General features: G+C 54.4%; 10 protein-coding genes across 10 annotated transcripts; 6 read left to right on the plus strand and 4 right to left on the minus strand.

The window, feature by feature from the left end:
* Positions 1 to 309: 309 nt before the first annotated feature.
* Positions 310 to 5,186, minus strand: BDY24DRAFT_399948 (beta-glucan synthesis-associated protein-domain-containing protein). The gene is made up of 22 exons (XM_076641891.1): positions 4,535 to 5,186; positions 4,279 to 4,431; positions 3,984 to 4,141; positions 3,744 to 3,836; positions 3,587 to 3,661; positions 3,098 to 3,313; positions 2,886 to 2,988; positions 2,768 to 2,800; positions 2,601 to 2,671; positions 2,424 to 2,498; positions 2,311 to 2,335; positions 2,149 to 2,225; positions 1,938 to 2,047; positions 1,687 to 1,856; positions 1,538 to 1,618; position 1,464; positions 1,263 to 1,375; positions 1,151 to 1,165; positions 994 to 1,064; positions 882 to 918; positions 647 to 811; positions 310 to 546 (listed from the first exon to the last, which is right to left on the minus strand). The coding sequence occupies exons 1-22, from the start codon at positions 4,874 to 4,876 to the stop codon at positions 535 to 537; spliced, it is 2,196 nt and encodes a 731-aa protein (XP_076493642.1). The 5' UTR covers positions 4,877 to 5,186; the 3' UTR covers positions 310 to 534.
* Positions 5,187 to 5,896: 710 nt separating this feature from the next.
* Positions 5,897 to 8,366, plus strand: BDY24DRAFT_399973 (uncharacterized protein). Its single transcript, XM_076641892.1, has 4 exons — positions 5,897 to 6,324; positions 6,473 to 7,024; positions 7,135 to 8,015; positions 8,128 to 8,366. Exons 1-3 carry the CDS (start codon positions 6,007 to 6,009, stop codon positions 8,011 to 8,013), a joined length of 1,749 nt encoding a protein of 582 aa, XP_076493643.1. The 5' UTR covers positions 5,897 to 6,006; the 3' UTR covers positions 8,014 to 8,015; positions 8,128 to 8,366.
* Positions 8,367 to 8,629: 263 nt separating this feature from the next.
* BDY24DRAFT_444079 (uncharacterized protein) lies at positions 8,630 to 9,618 on the plus strand. The gene is made up of 3 exons (XM_076644821.1): positions 8,630 to 8,741; positions 8,854 to 9,096; positions 9,214 to 9,618. Exons 1-3 carry the CDS (start codon positions 8,706 to 8,708, stop codon positions 9,490 to 9,492), a joined length of 558 nt encoding a protein of 185 aa, XP_076493644.1. The 5' UTR covers positions 8,630 to 8,705; the 3' UTR covers positions 9,493 to 9,618.
* Positions 9,619 to 10,050: 432 nt separating this feature from the next.
* BDY24DRAFT_410523 (putative phosphoglycerate dehydrogenase) lies at positions 10,051 to 11,837 on the plus strand. The gene is made up of 9 exons (XM_076642850.1): positions 10,051 to 10,185; positions 10,279 to 10,369; positions 10,454 to 10,594; positions 10,676 to 10,878; positions 10,964 to 11,037; positions 11,120 to 11,415; positions 11,498 to 11,519; positions 11,615 to 11,675; positions 11,764 to 11,837. The coding sequence occupies exons 1-9, from the start codon at positions 10,081 to 10,083 to the stop codon at positions 11,806 to 11,808; spliced, it is 1,038 nt and encodes a 345-aa protein (XP_076493645.1). The 5' UTR covers positions 10,051 to 10,080; the 3' UTR covers positions 11,809 to 11,837.
* Positions 11,838 to 12,254: 417 nt separating this feature from the next.
* On the plus strand, positions 12,255 to 14,015 carry BDY24DRAFT_444081 (pyridoxal phosphate-dependent transferase; the record flags this gene model as incomplete). Its single annotated transcript, XM_076644822.1, has 6 exons — positions 12,255 to 12,409; positions 12,480 to 12,698; positions 12,783 to 13,111; positions 13,204 to 13,671; positions 13,758 to 13,778; positions 13,863 to 14,015. Coding segments are annotated over 6 exons (1,345 nt in total), but the record flags the coding sequence as incomplete, so codon positions are not given.
* On the minus strand, positions 13,950 to 15,582 carry BDY24DRAFT_354951 (nuclear cap-binding subunit 2 family protein). Its single transcript, XM_076637772.1, has 8 exons — positions 15,439 to 15,582; positions 15,264 to 15,360; positions 15,097 to 15,166; positions 14,955 to 14,960; positions 14,679 to 14,844; positions 14,374 to 14,557; positions 14,187 to 14,263; positions 13,950 to 14,116 (listed from the first exon to the last, which is right to left on the minus strand). The coding sequence occupies exons 1-8, from the start codon at positions 15,496 to 15,498 to the stop codon at positions 14,096 to 14,098; spliced, it is 681 nt and encodes a 226-aa protein (XP_076493647.1). The 5' UTR covers positions 15,499 to 15,582; the 3' UTR covers positions 13,950 to 14,095.
* Positions 15,583 to 15,635: 53 nt separating this feature from the next.
* On the minus strand, positions 15,636 to 17,130 carry BDY24DRAFT_399978 (uncharacterized protein). Its single transcript, XM_076641893.1, has 7 exons — positions 16,993 to 17,130; positions 16,869 to 16,907; positions 16,620 to 16,796; positions 16,510 to 16,548; positions 16,187 to 16,426; positions 15,954 to 16,109; positions 15,636 to 15,874 (listed from the first exon to the last, which is right to left on the minus strand). The coding sequence occupies exons 2-7, from the start codon at positions 16,875 to 16,877 to the stop codon at positions 15,731 to 15,733; spliced, it is 765 nt and encodes a 254-aa protein (XP_076493648.1). The 5' UTR covers positions 16,878 to 16,907; positions 16,993 to 17,130; the 3' UTR covers positions 15,636 to 15,730.
* Positions 17,131 to 17,228: 98 nt separating this feature from the next.
* Positions 17,229 to 18,299, plus strand: BDY24DRAFT_399979 (uncharacterized protein; the record flags this gene model as incomplete). Its single annotated transcript, XM_076641894.1, has 2 exons — positions 17,229 to 17,416; positions 17,542 to 18,299. Coding segments are annotated over exons 1-2 (756 nt in total), but the record flags the coding sequence as incomplete, so codon positions are not given.
* A 468-nt stretch (positions 18,300 to 18,767) lies between these two features.
* BDY24DRAFT_180343 (uncharacterized protein) lies at positions 18,768 to 19,933 on the minus strand. Its single transcript, XM_076636317.1, has 2 exons — positions 19,109 to 19,933; positions 18,768 to 19,014 (listed from the first exon to the last, which is right to left on the minus strand). The coding sequence occupies exon 1, from the start codon at positions 19,840 to 19,842 to the stop codon at positions 19,126 to 19,128; it is 717 nt and encodes a 238-aa protein (XP_076493650.1). The 5' UTR covers positions 19,843 to 19,933; the 3' UTR covers positions 18,768 to 19,014; positions 19,109 to 19,125.
* Positions 19,934 to 20,660: 727 nt separating this feature from the next.
* On the plus strand, positions 20,661 to 22,994 carry BDY24DRAFT_399982 (PP2C family protein-serine/threonine phosphatase). The gene is made up of 7 exons (XM_076641895.1): positions 20,661 to 21,339; positions 21,440 to 21,627; positions 21,732 to 21,860; positions 21,976 to 21,996; positions 22,104 to 22,235; positions 22,323 to 22,512; positions 22,600 to 22,994. Exons 1-7 carry the CDS (start codon positions 20,739 to 20,741, stop codon positions 22,644 to 22,646), a joined length of 1,308 nt encoding a protein of 435 aa, XP_076493651.1. The 5' UTR covers positions 20,661 to 20,738; the 3' UTR covers positions 22,647 to 22,994.
* The last annotated feature ends 55 nt before the right edge of the window (positions 22,995 to 23,049 follow it).

Below are 23,049 nucleotides of genomic sequence, written 5' to 3' on the forward strand. Positions count from 1 at the left end.
AAGATGGCGGGTCGCGTCTCACCGCCCAGATCCGGAGCTTGTTGATCGAATCCGTCGATTCCCACTCTTCTTGCTTTTTGCGATCAGCCTCCCTTAAATGAGCAAAGTAGACGCGATATGTGAGCTCTACAAGTCGATACAAAGAGACAGAGAGACTCGAGAAGAAATACACGCGTTCGAACAAAGAAAAGAACGAGGGGAGGGAAGAGATCGTCGGCTCAACATCTACGCTCGTTGATTTCTTTTGTCACCCTCCCCTTCCGTTCCTCCTCCCAAGAAACACTTACAACCTCCCAAGCCCGAACACAGAGAGAAAAGCAAATTGAAACAGTCCGTGCGAAAGCCAAAACACGCAGATCCAAGCAAACCGAGAGAGAGAGAGAGAGAGAGAGAGAGGGAGAAGCAAAGCAAGAGCAGGGGAGGATAAACAGAGCGAATCCATAAAGCAAAGGAGCGAGGGTGGTGCGAGGCCAGCAAAGAGAGAAAGTTGAGAGAAGAGAGAAGCAAAGAGATCGTACAGTAAGTAAGAACGGTCTAGCATTGACCCTGTGAGGTGCGAAAATAGAGGGGGGAAATCAGTCAACACGAATCCGGGAAGTCGCAGCGAAGGGGAGAGGAGGGCGAGAAGGGGAACTGCGACGCGTACGAGTAAAGAATTCCCAGGGAAGGTTTCTCCCGCTCCTCCAGGGAGCAAACCGAAGGAGGTAAAGTTAGGGTTTCCGTAGAGATCGGGGTGGTTTTCGATGTAGCTCTTCGTTGGATGATCAGGAGGGTCGCATCCGATGCTCGTTGGCGAGTTTCGAGGTTGATACTATTTGGGGGTACGAGCAGAGGTCAGTTCGACCTTCGTTCAGTTCAGCTGTGAATAGAAGTGTACTTACCACTCGAACGTAGTCAACTTCCATGTGAACGGGCCATCTGGAAAAGGGAAGAGACGAAAGGTCAGTTTTCAGCTCGACGAGAAGAGGAGCGGAGCGACGAGATGGGACTCACAGTGCTTCCAATAGATCGTAGTCAACTCGTCCGAAACCTTCCGAGATACCCAAGTTGATCACGACGTACATCTGTAGGCGAAGGGGAAGAAGAAGGAACGAAAAGTCAGCAAAGCAGCCATGGGCTCGAGCTCGTCGTCAATTGGTCGCAGACTCACAGGTTCCATCGATACCTGCAAGTAATAGAAGAAACGAAGTCAGTTTGTATTCGAAAGACGACCGAAACGAGGAAGGCATCGAGGGAGAGAGAGAGGAAAGTACGAGACTCACCGGTCGAGCGGAGATCATCGACTTCGAGTTTCCTGCGACTGCAGAAGCTCTCATCGTGTAGGCGTGCTTCCCGTCAGCGACGTAGGCGATGTATCCGTCGAATCCAGGTTTGTCTGACAAAAAGGGAGGAGGAGGGAAGGCTCAGCTCGGGGCCGAGACGAAGGGAGTAGCTGCGACGCGACGCGTCGATGAAGAACTCACACTGCAAACCAAGAAAGGGAGACATGATCAGCTGAGTCTCGAAAGTTCAAAGTTTGGAAGGCTGAGAGGCTCACCTCGAAGCCAGAAATCCCAAAGTTCCCTCCGGTGCGCTCGTATGTTGTTTGATCGATCGTTGTGACTCCCGAGACGGATTGCTGAGGGAAGAAGAGAAAGCGGTGAGATCAACTTACTACAGAGGAAAGGATCAGAGAGTAATGCTCACTTGATAAACACCACCCCAGTACGTGTTCGCCTTCGAAACGGTCCTGTCGATGAACTGAATCGAGCTCGAGTCGTTGTTGTGCTCGTAATCGGCGTCGAACGGAGCCCATTGAGCTGACTGCGACAGTTCTCCCTTGAGCGTGTCCCAATCTGCTTGAGCTTCGAAGATATCTGAGGAGGAAGAAGACGAGGAGGAGATCAGTCAGTCTCTTGAGGGAAAGAATGAGCGAAATCGGGGAAAGGTCGACGAACCAATCTCAGGAGCTGCTCGACCGACCCAGGAACCGTCCGAGTTCTGAGGACCAGGATGATTTTTAGGATCTATATCAGGGCAGGTGCAGGCGGAGAGTCGTTGGCCGAGGCTGGCAAAAAGGAGGGAAGAAAGGGAAACGAAAACGCGTTCGATCAGCAAGAGGGCTCGAGGCTTCCACCAAAGATTCGAGGGAGGGAGACGATTACTCACAGGTACGAAAGAGGAGCAGTAACCCCATAGGTGGTCGCAGTAAGCCCTGGAACGCCAGCGATACTCTGGTTCAAAACCTGAAGAGATCGAGACGGAAAAGAGAGGACGCGTCGGTCAGCTCTGCGGTCGAGGGAGCAGATATGCAAACGATTCGAAGCTCACAGTTCCAACATCGCAAGCCTCGTATCTGTAAGTGTGATTGGTCAAGAGAAGAGAGATGATCAGCTCAGCAGACGGCAGCGAGGTCGTCGTCCTTCGAGCGACTCGAAACTCACGAATAAGGCCAAAGACCTTCCAAGCTTCCACCGTATCCGGCTCGACCGAGGTTCCCCATCGTCCAGACAGCAGGCCTGGAAAGAGAAAGGAGAATCAGAGAACGAAGGAGTCCGATCAGCAATGAAACGCGTCGAAAGGAACACAACGAGACGGGAAGCGAGATAATGGAAACGCACCAGAGTCCGAGAACATCAGGTCGACCAGGAAGCATAACCGAGACCTCAACGTATCCTCCAGTGAAGCAGAACTAGATCATCGAAGCAGACAGGAGAGGAAAGAGTCAGTTCGAAGATCGAGAGGGACGAGCAAGAGGGGGAGGCAAAGGAGAGGGACGGGCGCTTACCTTGTTCCAGGACGACATCATACCTCCTTCGTACTATAAGGATCCAAAGGGACGGAGGTGAACAAGTTATTGAAGGAAGGAGGAGGCGGAGTGATGAGGAAGGGAGAAAGGGACGAACGGAAAGGTTGTGACTCGTGAACTTATCAAGCGTGATCTGAAGAGCTCCCCCAGCAGTAGTGATCCTCCTCGGACTGTACCACTCGAGATTCGCAGTTTGCCAGCTAAGGGTGAAAAGTGCAAAAGATGGGGGGGAGCCCGTCAGCGAAACGAAACGAAGAACGCTCGACGCGTCTCCCTCTCTTTCCCTCTGCTTTTTTACGGCGGACGTACTAGTGCAGATCCACAGCCTCCCAGTAAGGATCGTCTCCAGGGTAGAACGAGCGTCCGTCGGTGTTGAACTCGTCGCTGAAGATCAGATCGTACACCTCGCTCGCATCGTCGATTCCCCAGCGCGTTTTCGCCGTCTCTGGTGTGTCGTGATCGATCAGCCCAAAGTTTCCGACGACTTGAGGGACTTGTCCTGAAGCGTTGACTCCTCCGAGGTTGCTGTAGCCCCGAGGGAAACGAGATGAAAGAGGTGGGAGAGGGGCGTTGGGTTCAGTTTTTTTGGGTTCGGAACGCGTAGAGAGTTTCGTCGAGACGACGGGTGAAAGGGAAGGTGGACAAACAACTGATGAGCATCGCCCGAGTAGAAAACGAAGACGGGAAGGAAGAGAGATGGAACGAGCAAGCTAAAGGTCAGCTCTGAAAAATCGGAAGAACGGATCGTCCTTCGATAGCTCTTCGTTCGACCTTCGAAGAAAAGAGGGTCGTTCCAACAAACTCACAGCACCGTTCGTCGACTTCTTGCCCAATCCTCCAGTCCTGAAAGCCGTCAAGACTGGGTACCCAGCGCTACGACAAACGAAAAAGGGGGACGAGCGTCGAGGTGAGCTTCCCGTTTGATCAAGGGAACGGGAGCGGGACGAGAACTCACAAAAGCATCAACAACGCCAGTACGAAGACAACCAAGCAGCCGAGATTCACCAGTCCCCTCCAAGTGAAGATGGTTCCTCTTCCATGGCTTCCCCTACGAACCGAAAACAAGAAGAAAGAGAACGCGGTCAGCGCCTGGGGTCGGTCACCTCGCTCGTTCGACCTCCTTTGTTTCGTCTTTGTCTCGCCCAGCCCTCCCAAGCTCTCGAGAGATAAAGAGAGCTAGAAATAGACGACTTACTTCCTCGCCTTAGGATCCTCGTCGTACATCCAGTCATCGTCCTCCTTGCCTTCCGTGAAGGAGAGAGCTTGAGAAGGCGAGTTCGACATTCCGCCTACCGAATCTCGGTTCGAGCCTCCTCCCAGTTCTTGATAAGGATCTCCTCCTCCTGAGAAGCCCTGCAGTTCGAGAGAGCAGCGAAGGCGAAAAGCAAGAAGGGTCAGTTTCTGGGAGAAACGACGTGCAGAAGGCTCGCTCGTGTGCGAGGAAAGAAAGGAGGAGGGAAGGGAGGAGGGAGGGAGGGAGGACGACGCACCTTCTCTCCTGAAGTTGTGTCCGTGTACGCTCCGAGAGCCATCCCTACGCTAGCAGCTCTAAACCCACTCGAGACTGAGTCCCTCTGACCTCCATCGAAACGAGGAGAGTACATCCCCCTCGGAGCTGAACTCGAGTGGATCGAATCCGAGTACTGTGAAACGCAAAAACGAGGAACGAGCGCGAAGAAGAGGGATCAGTTTTTTGCTCGTCCTCGTCGCGAACTCGATGATTCAGTATAGACGAAACCCGCTCACACTCCCGCCACTGAACCTCCTGCTTGGACTCCCCAGCATCTGCGGACTCATGAGAACGCCTCCTCCTCCTCCATCCTCTGAGCTCCCACCCTCCCTCTCGCTATAAACATCCCCACTCCTGCTCCCTCCCACTCCAAACCCTCCAAACGCAGCATCCTCCTCTGAGCTCCTCGTTCTGCTGGACTGGGAGATCAAAGAGTCGCTAGGACGGGCGGAGAGGGGTGGGGAGAGGAGGAGACCTTGGGAGGCTGAAGGAGGAGATTGTCGAAGGACGGGAGAGGTGTTGGAAGATTGGGAAGATCGATTTCGGACGAGGAGCGCCTTGGGTTTGGTGGGAGCCATGATTTGGGTGAGAGAGAGATGGTGGGAGGTTGAAGAAGGTGAGAGGGCGACGCGTTCTGGAGGGAAGGGACGGGACGGGACGGGTCGAGGGCTGAAGGAAGAGGGAAGGAAGGATGGGACGGGAAGGCGAAGGCGAAGACGTTTCCTTCTTTATCGAGAGCCGAGAAGAGTGAGACGCGTGGGAAGAAAGAAGGAGTTCTCTTGCTGCTCTGAAGAGGGAGGAAGAGCAGGGACGGGACGGGAGGAGGGAGGTCTCTGTTGGTGTTTCGGTTCGCTGGTGGTCGTTGGGAGGTTTGGATTGAGAAACAGCCTGCCAACCGAAAAAGGCTGTCACCTCGAACAAGCCGCTAACCCGGCTGAACTCTGGCGTTTCAGGAAGATTGGCTGCAAGGAGGGGAAGCGAGCTTCAACGGGGGAGATCGGGAGGCTCGCTGCTTCAGCTCTCGACGCTTCGGTTGTTCCAGTTGGGCTGGAGAGGCGTTGAAAGGCCTGGGTTCATGAAAGATTAAAGATCAGAGTTGAGAAGAGATGCGACTGCAAATCTTCGTTAGCTTGAGCTTGAAGGATAATAGGAGGAGGAGCGAGAGCAAGGGGAGAGAAAGAAGGGTGGGGGGGGGAAGAGGGCAGAAGGTGGGGGAGGAGAGCAAGCCGAGTCTGTCACCGGCTTGAGGTGGATCTGTTCGAGAGCTTGATGAAGTGGCCTATGTAGAGAGGAGATCGTTGGGAGGAGGAGGTTGTGGTTGGAAAGTCGAAAGCTTGGGAGAGCTCAGAGAAGAGGGGAGGAGAAACCGCGGGCGAGCGGGGGTCATCGAGGGAGAACTCATTTAACAACGGCCTTGGGGAGTAAATAATCTAGAGATGGAGAGAGAGTTGTTGTTCAGAGTCCTCTCTATCCGAACAGTTTTTCTCCGAGTTCGAAAGTCGACGTTTCGGAGTATTTTTTGGACGGACAAAAGAAACAAGGAGTTGACGCGTCGAAGACCTCGGTGTCGCAGAAGTCCTCTCCTTTCTTTCAACCCCCACCCATCACATCAGTTTTTTGTTTTCGACATCCAGCCCTAGAGGCGTCCCCTCTCCTCCTTCCTCCACCATCCACCATCCTCTTCTTCTCCTCCTCCTCCTCCTCCTCTATGAACGGTTTCTCTGACGAGAACCTCCCTCACAACATTCGAGTCCAATCTCGTTCATCCTCCTCCTCCTCGACTTCAGCTTCAAAGAGGATCCCCTCTACTCGAGTGATTGTAACGAGTCCTGTAGAAGAGAGGGACGATCAGTTTGAAACGTTGCTCGACTTGATAGGAACGGACAGGTCGCCTTTGAGGGAGGAACAGGAAGGGAAAGGGTTGGAGAGTGTGGGAGGAAGAGGAGAAGGAGGAGGAGGAGGAGAAGCTCCTTTTGGGGCTGGAAAGAGAGCGAACGGGAGGTTTATGGAAGGGTTGGGAGTAGGAGTGAGTACAACTCTTCTTGTTACTTTCGGTATCTTGTTGTAGAGGAGCGAAGGGAAGGAGGGAAGGAAGCTCAAACGAACGAAACGAACGAAGCTCATATCTCCCCTTCCTCCCGTCCCTCTCTCTCCTCCTCTTCTCTCCATCTCAGCGTCCTTCCTCTCTCCTCTCCCCCAACCGTCCCTCCGTATCCAAACCGTCCCGGCTAAGCTCCTACTCCTCCGTCCCTACCCCTCCTTCGACCACGCTCCGTCCTTCAGGAACTTCCTTTCCTCCTCGGCCTCACTCGGTCGCGTCAGGAGAACGTCCAACACCCATCGAAACCAAGAGCATTTTTTCAGCATCACCTTCCCTCTTCCCACTCCCTCCTCTTGCTCCTTTGCATCCCAACGACTCGCTTCCTCCCACGGAACCAGCGGCTCCTCTCCCTCAACTCTCCGCCCTTCGGCCTCAGACGACAGGAGGAGCTCACAGTCGCAATGCTTCCGCCTCGTCCTCGAACTCAGCTACGTCGGCGAGCTACAGGATGGTGGGACCCAAGATCGCGGTGAAGGCGGATTTGACGCTCGAGGAGGATCCGTTCGGTGCGAGATCGTCGAGCCCGCTGAAGGACTCGGGTGTCGTTGGTGTTGGTGCAGCGGACGACGAGGATAGCTTCTCGTCCGATGAGGATTCGTCTGATGGGGAGGAGGCTGAACATGTTGTGAGTAGAACTCTCAAGGTCCATGCCCTTTATATCGATAGAGGCCAAGGGGACGAGACTGACTCCCTTCTCCCTCTCTTCGCGTCGTTTTCGTTCTTCGTTCGAAACAGGAACGACTCGTTCCCACCTCGAACCCAATCCCCTTTGCTCAACCAAACTATCAGAATCAGCAACCCACTCCACCTCACTCCATCGGCTCCCCAACTCAGGTCTATCACCACCCTCAACCTCAACCCTCTCTCCCTCCCTCCTCCCCTCTTCCTCAACAACAACCCACCCACCTTCCTCACCGCCACCCTCAAAACATCTTCCAACCACCTCATCTCCCTCCGTCAGCAGCCTCGGACTTCAACTCCTTCGCACCGCCTGGAGGGATCCCTCCAGCTTACCCTCAACCGAACGAGAAGAGGACAACGTCGTTGACGATGCAGATTGCTCAGAGTGAGGGTTGGGCTGTGGAGAACAACCATGAGGTGGAGGAGCAGGGAGAGGTTGTTAGTGGAGCTTCGAGCGAAGGTGGTGGTGGAGGAGGAGATGGAAGTTTCGAGGATCAGAGGGAGTTTTTGGTAAGTCGACGCGTCGGATTCTCATCCTCTCTCGTCCCCCGTCTCTGCCTTCATTCTTCCTCTCCCAAATATCTCACCAACTCACATCCGTTCCCGTCTTTATTTTCTCGTCTCTTTCCTTCCCTCAACTCCCCACCACCAAAACTCAACAAACCCAGACCCGTCCTCTCGGCCTCCTCGCCCTGTCCCAAGCTCTCTCAGCCGCTAACGACGAAGTCGATGCTCTCCGCTCCGTGGTCAAGGACGTTACCAGCCTCGTTCACGCTCAGGCTCAGGACGCGTTCGTACAGGCTCAGCTTCAGCATCAACAACGGCAGGGAGGAGGACGCGTCGACGAGGCTGGTTCTGGTTCTGGTTCCGGACGAGGATTATCGGACAGGGAGATCGACGAGCTCAGTGGGAGTGAGGCGAGGGAGTTGCTGAAGGTGAGATATCCATCCTGCTCCTCTGTAATCCTCATTTCGAGAACTTCGTCTCGCTCACTGCGACGCGTCGTCCCATCTCCCTCCCTCACCTCTTTCCTTTCCTTTTTTGCAGGCTCTCACCACTCCTCCCCCCTCGCAAATAACCTCCTCCCTCGCTCTCATCAAACACCTCCACGCTCTCGCTGCGTCGAACACACCTGGGGGAGAAGGCTCGGAGGAGGAGGAGATGGGGATCTACTCGGACGCGAACTTGATGCGGTTGGCGGAGGTGATGGAGAGTTGGAAGGAGGGTGCTGGGAGAAGATCTTGAGGATTTTTTTTTTACGAGCTTGATGATTACACGAATTTTAACGCACGAGCTTGGAGAAGAAAGAAGAGCTCGGGCGAGTTGAGCCGGATGCCAAAGTGTTGGGTTTGGTCGAGCTCTTCTCCTTCCTCTTTTCGACGCGACTGTTCAGACTTGGGTTTCGTATCGAGAGGGAGCCAGTAGATATCCCTCTCTGTCACCAGAGAACTGAGACGGGAGGCTGTTCGTCGTTACCAAGGTGAAAAGAGACCCAAGGAAGACGAGGGATCGCGAGGTCTTCCCTCGGCCTTATCTCGCAAAACGGCCACCGTCCCTCTTCTCCGTTCCTCCCTTCTCTCTTTTTCTCTTTCTCTTTCTCTGGGTAGTAGTAAAAAATTCAAGACATGGCAGACCTCCCAGCTTCAAAACTCTGGCCCATCGTTCGTGCCATCCTCCCATTCCTCTCTCTCTCCCTCCCTCCGAATCTCCGATCCGCTTCCAGACTTGGAGAGCTCACGCTTTGGCCCCTCCTTCTATTCCTTTGGTTGATAGGTCTTCGCCCTAGCCGCCATCATCGCCATCGTTCTCTTCATCGCTCTTTCCCTCGCTGTGCGTCAGCAGAAGCGGAGATACGCTCGGATCATGGAGCGGCAGAGGCTGAGGGAGGAGAGGGAGGAGGAGGAGGCGGAGAATCGACTTCCTGCGCTGTGGGAGATTCTAGGGGAGAAGAAGGAGTGGAGACCGGAGGGGAAAGGGAAGGGAGAGGAGATGAAGGAGTGGGATAGTGCGAGTTTGGTGAGTCCTTGGACCATGTTGTAGAGAAAGAGAGGGAGGAACTTTCATGAGCTCGAGCTGATCACCGACACTTCGATCTCTCGTTCTCTCTCTTTTTCCTTCTTCGGCTCAAACCAGCCCATCTCCGTCGTCCCTCTCCCCTTCCCCCCTGGAGCTCGAATCCTCCCTTCCCAACCTCCCTCCTTGCTCATCTCCGTCCTCATCGCCCACCCACGTCGTCCCTCGCAGATGCACACGATGCACGCCTCCCCCTCGTCGTTCAGCCTCGCCGACGACGAGATCCAGATGATCGAGGACGAGGATGGAGTAGAGGTCGAGTTTGGAGTGGGGGTGGTAGACGTCGAAGGTGACTGGAGAAAGGTGACGGGGGTGAAGAGTCTGGGGTTCTTGGAGTAGAAGAAAGAGGGAGAGAAGGCGACGTGGGTTTCGTTTCTTCGTTTTCGTTTTCGGACCGAGTGTGTTCGCCTTGTTTGCATGCTTTTGCAGTCGCTCTCTTGCTAGCTTTCTCCTTTGAGGGTTGTTCTGTTGCTCGTTTCTTTCTATAGATGGTTGGATCTCTTCTCGTCTCGGTTCAAGACGGGTTTGGACAGTCGCGAGTCTGCTTCTTCTCTCAACGAACTCAAGCGGTCTATCTTCCAGCAGACTCCTGCGTCGAGTAAGACCTCTGGTAGAGCTGACTCCCGATTGCTGCTGCTAGAAGAAGAAAGAAAGAAAGAAAGAAGAAAGGAACCAAACACGACGCGTCGCGACCAGGAGCTGTCCAAGTCGTCGAGCCGCTCGTTCTCCTCTTCGAAAAAATCACACAGCAGAGCGTTCCCCCTCCTTTACATACCAGCTCATGTATCGGTGACCCCCTTTTTTTTTCCTCTCACTTTCATGCACCTCAGCTCTTCGGATTTAAAACGCGTCCCCCGCGGGCAGATCCGAAACGTCCAGCTCCTCGCCTTTTCATCAGGACGAGGAGTTTGACCTCTAACGCCAACAATGAGTTTCCTACCCACTCCTCCTTCCGAACCTGCTTCTCGACACGAGAACGCTCCCAAAGCCAAAGACTCGACCGTATGGATCCCTTCGACGTGGGACGAAGGAGTGAGTTTGCGAGCTCGTCTTTTTCCTCCCCTCCTTTTGTTCAAGCTCGTCCTGACCTCTCTCTCGATCTCTCTCTCTGATTCTTCCTTTCAGGCCACAACTCATGCTCAAGCCATCTTTGGGAGAGTGATCCTACGCGATGAGATTCCCGAGGCGGAAGCACTGGCTCTCTGCGACGGAATAGGTGAGTTCAAGAGGAGAAAAAGGGAGGGGAAAGTTCAGCCGGAGCTCATCCCTTCCTTCTTCTTTGACATTTTTTTTTAACCAGTGCTACGACCGTACGCTCTCACTCGAGAGAGGCTCTTGAAGGCTCCCAAGCTTCGAGCTATCGCTAGGAATGGAGTTGGATACGACAGCATCGATCCAGAAGCAGCTCAAGAGCTGGGCATAGCTGTGATGAACGTTCCAGGTGAGCTCGCCCTCTCTCTCGTCGCCTCTCTCTTCGCCCTTGAAGCTGACGACCGGACCCTTTTTTTCATTCTGTTTGCAGGCAAGAACTCAGAGGCTGTAGCTGAGCTGGTCTTGACCTTCGCCCTCGTTCTTTTGAGGAGAGTCGCTGAGCAAGATCGTCGTCTTCGTGCAAGGGAACTAGTTACACCCATGGGTGCAAACATGAGCCACTCTCTTCGGGGGAAGAAGTTGGGGATCATTGGGATGGGAGCGATAGCGCGAAGAACCGCTGAATTGTTCTGGGTGAGCTCGTCTTCCTCCTTCCTTTCGCTCTTTTCGATCCCTTCATAAGTTCACTGAACCGGACGCTCTTCTGAACCCAACGCAGGACACCTTCCAATGCGAGATCCACATCTTCTCTCCGACGTCATCTGCTTCGAAATGGACCGAGAAGGACACCGAGTCAGTCTTCTCTTCCTCTCTCGATTCCCTTCAACACGCGTCGAACGCTGACCTTTTCTCCCTCTCCTCTTTGGCTCGCAAGCTTCCCTCGACTTCTTCCTCATACTCGCCAATCCTCGCTCTCCGATCTCCTCCCCCTCGTGGACATCCTCTCGGTCCACTGCCCTCTGAACGCTTCGACGCGCCATCTCATCGGATCGAAGGAGCTCGCAACGATGAAACCCAGCTCGATCGTGATCAACACTGCTAGAGGAGGCATCATCGAGGAGGTCGCTCTGGAAGAAGCTCTGAGGAGTAGAGTGATTGGGGGAGTGGGCTGTGATGTATGGGAGGTCGAACCGCCGACCTGGCAGAAATACGGAGGGCTTTTCTCGCTTCGTGAGTACAGTTTCCTCTCGTTGCGCTGCTTCTTCGGCCCCCCGAGCTGACTCTGAATTCACCTGCTTTTCTCCATCTTTAGCCAACTGTATTTCGATGCCTCAGTGAGTCGGAACGGGTCCGCTCCTTCGAATTCGACGCGTCGATCTGATTCCTTTGCTCCCTTCTTTCCTATCCCTACCCTCCCCCTCTTCCTCAGCTCCGGTGCAGCCACCTTCGAAGTGCAGCTTCATACATGCACTCAAGCCGTCGATCAACTGGTGAATTCAGCTTTGCTTCCCTTTCTCGCTTTCGATGCTCGTTTTGAAGAGTTCTGACTTTGTCCTTTCCCTTCTTTTCTCTTCTCAGGCTGACTTCTTAGACGGAAAGGGAGCCTCTAACCGGGTTATTTAATGACGTTCACAGGAGAGCGACGTAAGGAGCCTGAGCTCGTCGACGTCGAGCTTTGTCGTTGACGCCTGAACGCGTCGGCTCGGGCTTCTCCTCCCCTCTGGTCGGTGCAGAAGGTCGTGAAACTTGAGTACGTCATTTACGGGCTACATTTCCTAACAAACCTGTTGAAATTTCGAAGAGCTTTGAAATCGAGGTGAAAGAGACGAGGACAAGCGATTGGACGGAGCTGGCGAGAGCACGCGTCTTTGAGCGTCAAGCCATCCCTCTCCTTCCCCCTTCTACAGCACGTCGGGTTCGACATCCCCATCCTTTCTGTGAAATGCTTTTGCTACTTTCTTGAACCAACTTGGACTTTCCTTACCTGTCAAGCAAAAAAGGAGCGCTCTCGACGTCGGCGCTGGCCGAGGGTCGCTCCCTCCTTCCCTTTCGACTCTCACTCACTCGAACATGTCTTCTCCTCCCCTCGACCTCCCCACCGAGGTCTTCCCCAACTTTCCAGCCCTATCGTCTTCCTCCTTCGTCTTTGGGGACAACGCGGGCGGATCGCAGATCTTGGGAGCCTGCGTCGATGCTCTGACTGACTTCCTCCTTTGTTCAAACGGTGAGCTCTCACTCGCTTGGAGCATCAAGAGCTGCTTTGATCTGGCTCTACTTCATCTTCTTTTCTATAGTTCAGCTCGGAGGAGCCTATCCTTTGTCTCTCAAGGCAGCTGGGAACGTTTCGGAGGGAGCGAAGGCCACAGCGACCCTGATGAACGCTTCAAGCGAGAAGGATATCGTCTTTGGATCCTCAACCACAGCGCTCATCACCAACCTGGCTTATAGCTTGGAGACTGGGGACTGGTTGAACGAAGGAGACGAGATAGTCGTAACAGACGCTGATCACGAAGGTGAGCTTGCTTTCCCCTCCTCTCTCCTTCACTTCGTCTTTTTCGACCCCTCTAAACTCGCCGATCTAACGTTTCTCTTATCAGCCAATATCGGACCCTGGTTACGTCTTGCGCGCAATCGTGGACTCGTCGTCAGATGGTGGAAAACAACCGTCACCCCTGCCCTCACCGATTCAACCCTCCAACTCTCAACCCTCGCTCCCCTCCTCTCTTCCAAAACCAAAATTGTGGCCTTCACCGCCTGCTCAAACATCCTCGGACAATCCACTCCCATCAAACAAGTCGTCGACCTCGTTCGAGAGAAGACGGACAGACTCGCGAAGACGTGCGTCGATTGCGTCGCCTACGCTCCTCACCAGAGGATGGACGTGACAGGATGGGGAGTCGACTTTGCGGTATTCTCGTACTACAAGGTGAGCACGAAGTTTCAAAGATAATATCCTTGAGGCCCGAGAGACGGACTGGAGGAGTTTCTAAGCTTACTCGACGCGTCTCTTTCGCAAAGGTGTTCGCTCCCCACCTCTCTGTCCTTTACGTATCTCCCTCCGCCGTCTCTTCCCTCTCCTCTCTCGGCCACTACTTCCACCCCAAAGATCCCGCCCATCTCCTCGCTCCAGGAGGAGCCTCCTACGAGCTTGTCCACTCAGTCTCGCGAGTCCTCCCTTACCTCCTCTCGCTCTCATCCCTCCCCTCGTCCTTGTCGAGCTCCGATCACCTCGTCTCCGCCTTCTCGAGGATTTCAGCTCATGAGTGCGCACTGGGAGAGAGGCTTCTTGGTTGGTTGGGTGGAGAGGAAGGGAGAGGGTGGGGAGTGAGAGTCGTCGGACCTGGGGGAATGGGGGAGGAGAATGGGAGATCGGCCGTGACGGTTGCGTTTGTGATTGTTGAGAGTGACGAAAGGGGAGAGGGAGGAGAGGTCAAGTTGAGATTGAAGAGTGGGGACGTCGTGAAGAGGTTTGACGAGGGTGGGAAGGTGCGTTTTCGTCCATATTGACGCGGCGTGCTGCCGTCTCCGACCTTTACAAGAGCTGATCGTTGCGTTTACCCTGTTCTTTCTAGATCGGGATCAAGTACGGGCATGTAAGTTTACTTCTCTCTCACACTCTCTTCTTCCTCTTCATTCTCCCACTGACTTTGATCTCTCTCTCCCCTTCCCGCTCCCAGTTCTACGCCTCCCGACTTCTCGCTTCTCTCGGCTTCGGGACCGTCGACTCTCCTTCAGAAGACGGTTGCATCCGAATCTCCCTTGTCCACTACAACACTCTCGACGAGGTGGATCAGTTCTTAGAGCAGCTGAAGGAGGTCATCAGGCCCTGAGCTTTCGAGCGGGGTGGGGAAGGGAGGAAGATGGGAGCGGTACATAGATAGCATCGGTAGGTTGGTCGTTATAGAAGTCGTTATTCGTCGTCGTCTCGTCGCTGAGTGAAAAAAGTAGGCAAGAAGGATCAGCTTCGTTGGATTTGACGAAGGAGGAAGAGAGAAACGCACCTCTCTTGACCTGGGGTTCTCGTCCCTCTCGTCGTCTGCACTCCTCTCTCGTTTCGACCTGCCCTGTCCAGCGAGCACTTCAAAAAGGAAACCCAAAGCGGAGACGGAAGACGAAGAGGATCAGCATCTCAGAGTCTCTTCGTCGACGCGAAGGAACAACGCAATCAGGAAAGAGAACGAGACTCACTCTGATCCGCGCCCTCTCCCACAGGAACCTCTCCACCGTTCGTTCCCGTTCCACCCTGACCAGCGTAAACCTCGAACTGCATCGCCTCTCGAGCTCGATCCTGAGCTTCCTTCTCGGCGAGAGCTCGTTGATGTCCCCATCCTCCTCGTCCAGCGTCGTACTCTTGTCGGAACTCGTCTCGGACCTGAAGAGTAACAGAAACGGAGTTAGTACATACTATCCTTCAGAGCTCTGCTCCATCTCGGAAGAGAGACGATCCGCGATGGGGATGAGAGAGAGAGAGGGAGAAAAGACTGAAGACTGACCTGACCACCGTTCTTTCCCCTTCCGAACTGCCTTCCCTCGCGGTATCCAGGGTCGAGATCGCATCGGATGACTCGCTCGTCGAGTTTGGTACCTGAGACGTATCGCATGGAGGAGAGAGCTTCCTTGTGGGTGTAGTACTCGACGAAGCAGAAGCCACAGGGTGTTCTGGAGGAGGAGGTCGAAGGAGGAGAGAGACAGGGGAGAAGGACGGAAGCGAGCGAGGTCAGCATGAGTCATAAGCTGGAAGCAGACATTGAGGAGAGTGAGATACGAACTTGTTCCTGGTGAAGGAGAAGACGAGAGGAGGGAAGGGCAGGAAGGTGAAGAGGAAGAGGAAGGGGAGGGAGGGAAGGGAGGAGGTGAGCTTGAGCGAAGGGAACGACAGCAGAGTGAGACGACGAGCAGTAAGAAACTCACACTCGATCCAGGCCCATGATGATCCTCTTGAGTCCTCCTCCTTCCAGGGGTTCACTGCACTTTGAGAAGACTGAGAAGAGGGAGGGGAGAGGAAGGAAGGGGTGGCAGGAGGTGAGCTCGTTCGTTTCTTTGAGCTCGACTCTTCGATGAGCTCTCCCCTCACTCACTCTCGTAGATCTGCTGTTCCGTGGTGAAGAAACTCAGGTTCCCGACATAAAGAGTGGTAGATTTGTCGAGCAGGACTCGCTCCTTCTGACGATCAAACTATGGAAAGGGAAGGGAGATCAGGGGTGAGCTTGACGAAGGGAAGGAAGGGGAGGGTCAAGAGGTCGAAGAACTCACGCTTGACTGAGAATCCTTGTAGGTCGAAGGTTGATCCAAGGGGACTACGACGTGAGACATCCTGCGAGACAGAGAAGAGACAAGATTGTAGAGATGGCGGAGAGAGGGATGGTGAGAGTTGAAGACCAGATGAGGGAGGGAAGGGGAATCTTTGAGGTTTCGAGCTCACCCTTTTACCATCTCCCTCCCAACCCTTCCCAACCTCAACCTCAGGAAAACTTTCGTCGTTCTTCTCAGCTCAAAAGCAACCCTCGGCTTCGGTCCTTTTCAGCATTCTTGACTCAAAAAACTCTCAACCTCTGGGCTGCCTTGACTCGCTCTCCATCACTTCTCCTCGCCTCCTCCCCTCTCCTCCTCGATGAGCTCCTCCTCCTCCCAACCCCTTCCGAAGATGCGAAACCCCTACAAGATCCATGCTTCCTTTACAAGTCCCAAGGTTCGTACCGCCGATTTTTTCGTCCCTATCAGCTTTTCTCGACGAGCGAACTCACCTCAATCCTTCGCCCTTCTCCCAGACCGACACCTTCCGCTTCGTCTCCTTCGCTCCCTGGACCTCGGAAACTCTCCAACGTCGCAACATCCCCGAGATTCCGGTCACGCCACTGGACAAAGCTTGGAAAGCTCTCGTAGACAACTGGGGCGGAGTGGTAGCCATCGTCTCGTCCAACACTGTGCGTTCGCAACTCCAGCTCCCCTCTTGCTCTTCTCTTTTTTGTCTTCGTCCTGACCTTTTTTCTCGTCCTACCAGGTCACCTTCCTTCGAATACGAGACAACGAACCTCATCAGTTTATCCACGTGATCACAGAGCTCCCTCCGTCCGAGGAGCAAGGAGGACTCTATACGCTCTGCTGGTCGTACGATCCGATTCGACTCATCCCCTTCGTCGCTTTCGCGGGCAAGAGCCACTTGATCTACGTCTGGAGCTTGACGTGCATCGGAGGGAAGTATAGCTCCCAGAGGTTCAGGGTTCTTCGAGGGCATGGGGAGGTTCGTTGCTTCTCGTTTGCTCGTCGGAGGGCAGGACGTTTTAGCTGACCTCCTTCTTCGCCCTCTTCCTCCTTGTCGAGCAGGAGATCTATGCTCTGAAATTCCACCACGAGTTTCCTCACGTACGACTAGTCACTTCCTTGCTTCTCTCACCTCCTTCCCGAAGCTGACATTCGCTCCTTCCTCCTCTCAGATCCTCGCCTCCGCCTCTCGCGACACCACCGTTCGAATCTGGAACGTCTTCGCTTCCGAGTCCGAGCCCGAAGCCTATCACGTTTCTGCTATGGGAATTGGAGACGAAGGACCTGTACTCGTTGCTATCCTCGCTGGTGGGACGGTCGGAGGTCACGTTCAAGGAGTGACGGCTTTGGTGAGTTCAAACCAACAGCTCTCGACGCGTCGAGGAGGATCCTGACTTTGAAATGTTTCTTCGCCATCCCAGGACTTCCATCCGAACCTTCCGGTCATAGCTACCGGAGGAGTGAGCGATCTCTTTTGTCCGTCTAGGAGTCACAGTTGCAGCCAGAGCTCACCCTTCGTTTCCTCTTCCTTTCTCGTCGTCCTAGGCCGACCAGACCCTCAAAATCTGGCCTCTCCCTCGCTTCCCACCTCCCCACCCCGGTCACAACCCCGATAAACCTCACCGGACTCACAAGTGCTTTCACCCACTCTTCTCAACTAGTCTCATCCATACCGGCATCATCAACGGAGTCTCTTGGTTCGTCGTCTGATCCTCGTCGCTCTCTGGACGCGTCGTCCTGACTCTCTTCGTTCGTTCTTTGCTCTCTTGTCTTTGATGCAGGCATGACGAGGACACCCTTCTCTCCTACACCGACTACCCTCACTCCAAGGTCGTCAAGTGGAGATGGCTCGGTCTTCATCACCACTTCCCTCTCAAAGCTGGAACCGACGAGAGACTCGTGAGGTACGGGGACAGTGGGAAGGAGAAGGACGCTGTGAGGTCTCAGAGGTCCCAGTACGATATTTCTTGTACGTTCGCTCATCTGCCTTTCTCTCCGTACACACGCACGCGCACCGTTTTCTCTCTTCTGCCTCTCTCATGGCCCTCCGAGCTCACGTCTTCCTTCCCCTCTTTCCCTGCCCTTCTCACTCAGACTCCTTTCACATTCTCACAACCTACTACCCTCCCTCCACCACATCCACTACTCGCTCATCTTCCCAGATCGCTTCCTTCCCTGCGGCTTCCACCTCTGGCTGCTCCTCACCTCTCCAACCCTCCTGGACCAACTACTCCCACTTCCACGACCCAAGCTCCTACTTTTCTTCCTCTCCCGACAACACGTCCCCTTCTCTCTTCCTCATTCCCATCCCTCCGACCTCAGCTTCCTCCCCAGCCATCGCCATCTTCCACCCAGACGAACCTCTTCCTCCTCGCACCGGTCCGATCGTCAAACCCAAAGTTGCTTTCGCTCCCGAGAACCACGACGAGGACGAGGACGACGAGTCCCAGGAAGAGCCGGAGGAACTCAGCCCACCGGTCACAAGACCTCATCATCGAGAGAACGTCCGTATGCCCTCGTCGTCGCCTTCGAAGGGAAAGGGACGAGAGACGGACTCGACCATCAACGTCTTCCCTCGAAGAAAGGAGGACGACGAGAACGAAGCAGAGCTGAGGAAATGGATCAGGGACGCGGAGGGAACTACTCGCTGGGTTCTGAAGGCGTATGCGGTCCTGGCTCCTCCCGTCTACGACTCTCCCAGTCCGAGCGAGGACGTCGAGATGGACGTCGAGCTCGATTCGCAGGAGGTCGAACGACGACGGAACTCGCCTAGGAAGAAGACCCAGCAGCAGCAGCAGCAACAACAACCTGTGGTCCAGGCGGAGGAGCAGGGAGCCAGGTTGGGGAAGGGGAAGAACTCAAGGAGAGTCGTTTCGGATGGAGAGGAAGGGGAGGAGGCAGGCGAGGCAGGGACAGAGAGGGAGAGGAAGGAGAGGAAGAGGCTTGATAAGATGAGGGTTAGGGGAGTGGCTACTAGTATGGATGCAGGGGCTGGGTGGGTTGTGGGTGTTGGGGAGAGGAAGATCTGGATTTGGAGGAGGGAGGAGGAGGAGTGAGGGAGAGGGAGGAGACGCGTCGAGTTTGGTGTTTTCTGCTTCTAGTTATTTTTTGCTTTCGAGTGTTTCTGTTCCGTGCTACCTTAATTCCTTTATCTTGTCTGCCTTTTCGATTTACGACCATGACGACCTTCTCGGAGCGAACGAAGACTGCAAGAACGAGTTCCGAACGCTCGCAGGTCGACGACGCGTGAGTCGACTTCAGGTCATTCGAGAAAGGAGAGAGAATGAAGATCGCTAGCCAACAAGGGTACGAAGAAAGAAGCGTGTGTAGGGGATACAGTATCGGGACGAGATGAGAAGCAGCACCAGGCTGGACATAGGACGAACGAGAGAAAAGGAGGAAAGGGACGAGCGATACAGAAAGGAAAACGAGAGACGCAAGAAGGGGTTGTCAAGACGGAAGTAGCTAAGGAGACGGTATGAGATGGCGGGCAAGAGTGAGGGAGAAAGAACCAAGAACAATAAGTTTTTCGATCGTCAAGGCGAGTCCAAACGACGCGTCAAACACCTTGTTGAAAGTCAAAAACGCGAAGGACAAAGGCGAAAACAAGTCAGTTTTCTTCCGCACTTCGCCGCTTCTTCCTCTTCTTCATGCGACTCACCTGCATAGATCCTCAAATCACTCGCACAGCCTGACCTCTCTCCAAACGCTCTTGACCCCCTCCCCGCCCATCCCTCTCGCTCTCTTCTCCTCGATCTCCTTCTCTCCGACCTCCTCCTCGGGCGAGGTTCCCCTTCTCTGCTCGAGCATCAACCCTTCCAAAGCAGCCAAGGCGACCTCGACCATATGATTCGAGTAGCTTCGCTTAGCTCGAGTTACGGTGGGCCGTTGAAGTTGATCCTGGTCTTGATCGAAAGCGAACGAGTCCTCGACGACCGTGCTGCTGGGAGTTTGGTCGACGAGAGTTTGAAGAGGGGAACCGCCTGAGGAGAAGGAGGAGGACGTGGAGAGGAAGCTGTCTGTTCGAGAGTGGTGAGGTTGTACCGGTGGGGTCGTGAGGGAGGAGTCGATGAAGGTCGTTTCGATGAGGAGAGGGACGGGAGAAGCAGCGGAGGAGTCCTTGGAGGGAGGAGAGGGAGTCGAAGGTCGAGGATCGGGAGACGGTTTCGGAGGTCCTCCTGCTGGCGGGTGAGGTTGCTCTGGATGAGGAGGAGGAGGTGGAGGTGGAGAGGAAGGACGAGCTTGAGGCTGATCTGGTTCGTCTGGACCGTAGGAGGAGTGGTTCGGAGAGGGAAGGGGAGTTGGCCGATAGCGGCTCGCGAGCTTCGAAGGAGGAGATGCCGTATGAGGAGGGATGGAATCCGGAAGGAGAAAGGTTGGGATGGTGGTGGACATCCTGGTGAGATGGATGGGGGAGTAGGAGTTGAAGATGAGAAGCAGAGAGAGAGAGAGGTGGACGTTGAAAGGGAAAGGAGGGAGGAAGGCGAGTTCGTTGGAAGGTAAATCCAGTGACGCGTGTGTGCCTGTTTTTTTTTTTTTCCTGAAACCATTTTGAAGCCGTGTAGAGTGGTCTCGCCTCGCAGCATGGGTAGTAGATTGGTATGTAGAGAGGAGGGGAGAGGCGGAGATAAGGTGATAAAGGAACGAGGCAAACGAGGAGTTCATGCTGGTGAGCTTCGGAAGAAAAGTCAAGGAGTGATCGTCCTGAACGGAGAATTTTCACTCTTGTCCAACGCTCAGAAGAAGCGCTAGAAAGCGAATCAGGATTCAGGCTTAGAAACTTTTGAAAGAAGCGGAGAAGAAGAGGCTCAAACCGTCAGGGAGGATTGAGCCAGGACGCGTCGCGACTTTCTCAGCGTCCTCTCCTAGGCCCTCTTTCCCCGTGCGATCAAGTTCGAAAGAGGACTGTCCAGAAGCTGCTAGTGTCTATCAGGAGCCTAAGTCGAGAGGGAAGGAAAATTGAAGTGAGCTCGAAGGTTTCAAACGAGGAGAAGGGAGAGTCGAGGTCCCCTTGTGGGGAGAGTGAGTCCAAGGCGGTGAGATTAGATTTCCCAACAAAATAACACCAGAGAAAAGATGAGTGAGAGGTGTTTCGCACTATGGAAGAGGAGACGGTATGAGACTTCGATGAAAGTTCTCTTCCTTAGCAACAAACGGTGCGGGAAGCAAAATCATTCCGTTCCGATTCGTTCGACCCGTTCATCAAGCTTTCCGCCAACCCCATTCAGCCTCCCCCTCCTCTCAAAGGGCCTATTGGGTCTTGATCCTACAATCCCCACTCTCCCCTCACCATGTCCCTCAAGACTACAGGGCCCTCCAAACTCGCTGGACTCCCTAAACGAGTCGCTCACCTGAGGAAGAATGAATTCGGACGACCGTCCTTCTACCGAGCTTCCTACCCTCCCTCTCGTCCCCCAACAACCTCTACAACCACCTCTCCGTCTCCAGCCCCTTCCCCCTCACCCTCTGCGACCTCCTCCTCCTCCCTCCCTACTTCTACCAAAGCTCGTCTCGCCGTCGGTCTTCCTCCTCGCAGCGTCTCACCTCATCCGAGGCAACCCGACGTAGGAGAGTCAACCTACCGGCCTGAAAGGAGATCACACCAGCAAAGCAGACTCGTCTTCGATACAGGAGCCTTTGGAATCCCCAAGAGCGGAGGAGGATCAGGAGCAGCTTTAGAGATTGGGATCGGGAGACTGGGTTTGGGAGGAGGAGGAGGAGCAGCCAGTTCTTGCAGCGGTGGAGCAGGAGCGAGGACTTCGACGTCGTCGAACGGAGAGCATGTATGCGAGAGGGTTGGAGAGGACGCTTACTTCAGGAAGGGAGATGCTATAGGGATCGCAGATGGTGTAGGAGGATGGAAGGCTAAACAATTGCCTGGAGCCGATGCAGGTTCGTCTCACCTCCCTTCTTCCCTTCCTTCTCCCTTCGGCGCTCCTCGGTGCTGATCATCCCCCCTTCGCCCTGCTGCTTATGTCTTCCTCGTTCTCAGGTCGATTTTCCGCTCTCCTCATGTCAACCATCTCGGACGAACTCCCACTGGGTCGACGAGCGCTCTCGACCTCCTTGGACTCGGTCAACTTCCGAGACGCCGTCGAGGAAGTCATCCGTCTCGAGATCAGTCCAGTGGAGATCATGCAGAGAGGGTTCGACAAGTGCTTGGAGAAGGCTGGAATGGAGGTTCGTCCGTCACTTTACTCCTCTCAACTCGCTTCCACTTCGAGCGAGCTCACCTTCGAGACGAGTGGTTGACGACGATTCTTGCTTGGTTTCGTGTCCTGGAGTCCCTACTCGGTTCCTCCACGGCTCTTCTTGCTCTGCTTCGGAGTCGAGGAGAGAAAGATGTTCTCAGGATAGCCAACGTTGGGGATTGTTGCTTAACCGTGGTTAGGGATGGAGTCATCATCTTTCAGGTTCGTCTCTCCGTCTCTCCGTTCCTTCCTTCCTTGCAAACCTGCCTAGCTCCTTCTTCCCTTTCGTCACCATCCTCACATAAACTGATTCTTACTTTCTTTTCCCTCCATCCAGACTGAGGAGATGCAGCATCGGGTTCGTTTTCGTCTCGTGTTCATCTCTCGTCCCGTCCTTGATCCACGAGAGAAGCTGACCTCCTATCCTACCCTCCTTCCCGCACCTTCCCGACTGCTTTGCTCCAGTTCAACTGTCCTTATCAACTTGGCACTCACGAGTTCTCGTCTGTCCCAGCCTCGGACGCCAAAGTCTACGACGTTCCCGTCGAAAAGGACGACGTGATCGTTCTTTGTTCGGACGGCCTGGTCGACAACCTCGTGAATCTTCTTCGCCTCGGCGACCCTCCATTTTGTCCTCGTGAAACCTCGCTGATCTCTGTCCCCTTCCCTTACTTTGAACGGCAGTTTGACGAGGAGATGCTCGAGGAGATCAAAGCATTCTCCGGTTCGTCGTCGACTCCTCGCTCGCCCCAACGGATATCCGAGGCCTTGTGCTCGAGAGCTAAGGATATGTCGGAGAGGAGGAAGGATAAAGGTCCTTTTGGGGAGAAGGCCAAGGTGTCGGGTTTGAATCACGTCGGAGGGAAAAGAGACGGTCAGTCTCCTTCTCGTCCTCTGCTCGGACGCGTCTCGAGCTTTCGAACTGACGAAATCCCCTCTTCCTTCCTTCTTCGTATCTCAGACATCTCGGTCATCGTCGCCATCGTTGGAGATCCTACACACTCATAAACCATCTCTCGTTCGGTTTCCTCGTCCTTTTGTACAACATCCCGCAGCCTTCACTCTTTTCCTTCGGACTTTTCTTCCCCTTCTCGCCTGCCTCTCTCGTCTCTCTAGCTACATCCACGTCTCTTCGCTTACTCCAAAAGAGTTCCGGCTCCTCCATTCGGCCTCCTTCATCTCCCTCTTCGTCCTTCGTCTTTCGCCCTCTCTCCTTTGTTTCCTCCGTCGCCTCGCCCTTCTTTTGTACTCCTCTTCTCTACAGGCCCCTCCTCTTTCTTTACAACTTACGAACTTTACGAAACTACACACAAAAAGCCTGGTTTATCCCTTCTAGCTATGAAATTTCTCTCTTCACTTCGACTTTTCGCCGAACGATCTCTGGATCGAGATGTGGCTGCTCGCACCGCGT

Source organism: Mrakia frigida (genome assembly GCF_051309035.1).
Source record: "Mrakia frigida strain ATCC 22029 unplaced genomic scaffold BDY24scaffold_33, whole genome shotgun sequence".
Taxonomy (NCBI): domain Eukaryota; kingdom Fungi; phylum Basidiomycota; class Tremellomycetes; order Cystofilobasidiales; family Mrakiaceae; genus Mrakia; species Mrakia frigida.

Coding starts and splice junctions, on each gene's coding strand:
- BDY24DRAFT_399948 (XM_076641891.1), bottom strand. CDS start 4,876: ATGGCTCCCACCAAACCCAAGGCGCTCCTCGTCCGAAATCGATCTTCC. Junction 2,336..2,423: donor GAAGGTCTTTGGCCTTATTC/GTGAGTTTCGAG, acceptor TCACACTTACAG/ATACGAGGCTTGCGATGTTG. Junction 812..881: donor AAGTTGACTACGTTCGAGTG/GTAAGTACACTT, acceptor ACCCCCAAATAG/TATCAACCTCGAAACTCGCC.
- BDY24DRAFT_399973 (XM_076641892.1), top strand. CDS start 6,007: ATGAACGGTTTCTCTGACGAGAACCTCCCTCACAACATTCGAGTCCAA. Junction 6,325..6,472: donor TGGAAGGGTTGGGAGTAGGA/GTGAGTACAACT, acceptor TCTCCATCTCAG/CGTCCTTCCTCTCTCCTCTC. Junction 7,025..7,134: donor GGGAGGAGGCTGAACATGTT/GTGAGTAGAACT, acceptor CGTTCGAAACAG/GAACGACTCGTTCCCACCTC.
- BDY24DRAFT_444079 (XM_076644821.1), top strand. CDS start 8,706: ATGGCAGACCTCCCAGCTTCAAAACTCTGGCCCATC. Junction 8,742..8,853: donor CTTCAAAACTCTGGCCCATC/GTTCGTGCCATC, acceptor TTTGGTTGATAG/GTCTTCGCCCTAGCCGCCAT. Junction 9,097..9,213: donor AGTGGGATAGTGCGAGTTTG/GTGAGTCCTTGG, acceptor GGCTCAAACCAG/CCCATCTCCGTCGTCCCTCT.
- BDY24DRAFT_410523 (XM_076642850.1), top strand. CDS start 10,081: ATGAGTTTCCTACCCACTCCTCCTTCCGAACCTGCTTCTCGACACGAG. Junction 10,370..10,453: donor GGCTCTCTGCGACGGAATAG/GTGAGTTCAAGA, acceptor TTTTTTAACCAG/TGCTACGACCGTACGCTCTC. Junction 11,676..11,763: donor CTCAAGCCGTCGATCAACTG/GTGAATTCAGCT, acceptor TTCTCTTCTCAG/GCTGACTTCTTAGACGGAAA.
- BDY24DRAFT_354951 (XM_076637772.1), bottom strand. CDS start 15,498: ATGTCTCACGTCGTAGTCCCCTTGGATCAACCTTCGACCTACAAGGAT. Junction 15,361..15,438: donor ACAAGGATTCTCAGTCAAGC/GTGAGTTCTTCG, acceptor CCCTTTCCATAG/TTTGATCGTCAGAAGGAGCG. Junction 14,117..14,186: donor AGAACCCCAGGTCAAGAGAG/GTGCGTTTCTCT, acceptor TTTTTCACTCAG/CGACGAGACGACGACGAATA.
- BDY24DRAFT_399978 (XM_076641893.1), bottom strand. Junction 16,549..16,619: donor CGAGAGGCGGAGGCGAGGAT/CTGAGAGGAGGA, acceptor GACTAGTCGTAC/GTGAGGAAACTCGTGGTGGA. Junction 16,427..16,509: donor AATTTCAGAGCATAGATCTC/CTGCTCGACAAG, acceptor GAAGCAACGAAC/CTCCCCATGCCCTCGAAGAA.
- BDY24DRAFT_180343 (XM_076636317.1), bottom strand. CDS start 19,842: ATGTCCACCACCATCCCAACCTTTCTCCTTCCGGATTCCATCCCTCCT.
- BDY24DRAFT_399982 (XM_076641895.1), top strand. CDS start 20,739: ATGTCCCTCAAGACTACAGGGCCCTCCAAACTCGCTGGACTCCCTAAA. Junction 21,340..21,439: donor ATTGCCTGGAGCCGATGCAG/GTTCGTCTCACC, acceptor CCTCGTTCTCAG/GTCGATTTTCCGCTCTCCTC. Junction 21,861..21,975: donor ATGGAGTCATCATCTTTCAG/GTTCGTCTCTCC, acceptor CCCTCCATCCAG/ACTGAGGAGATGCAGCATCG.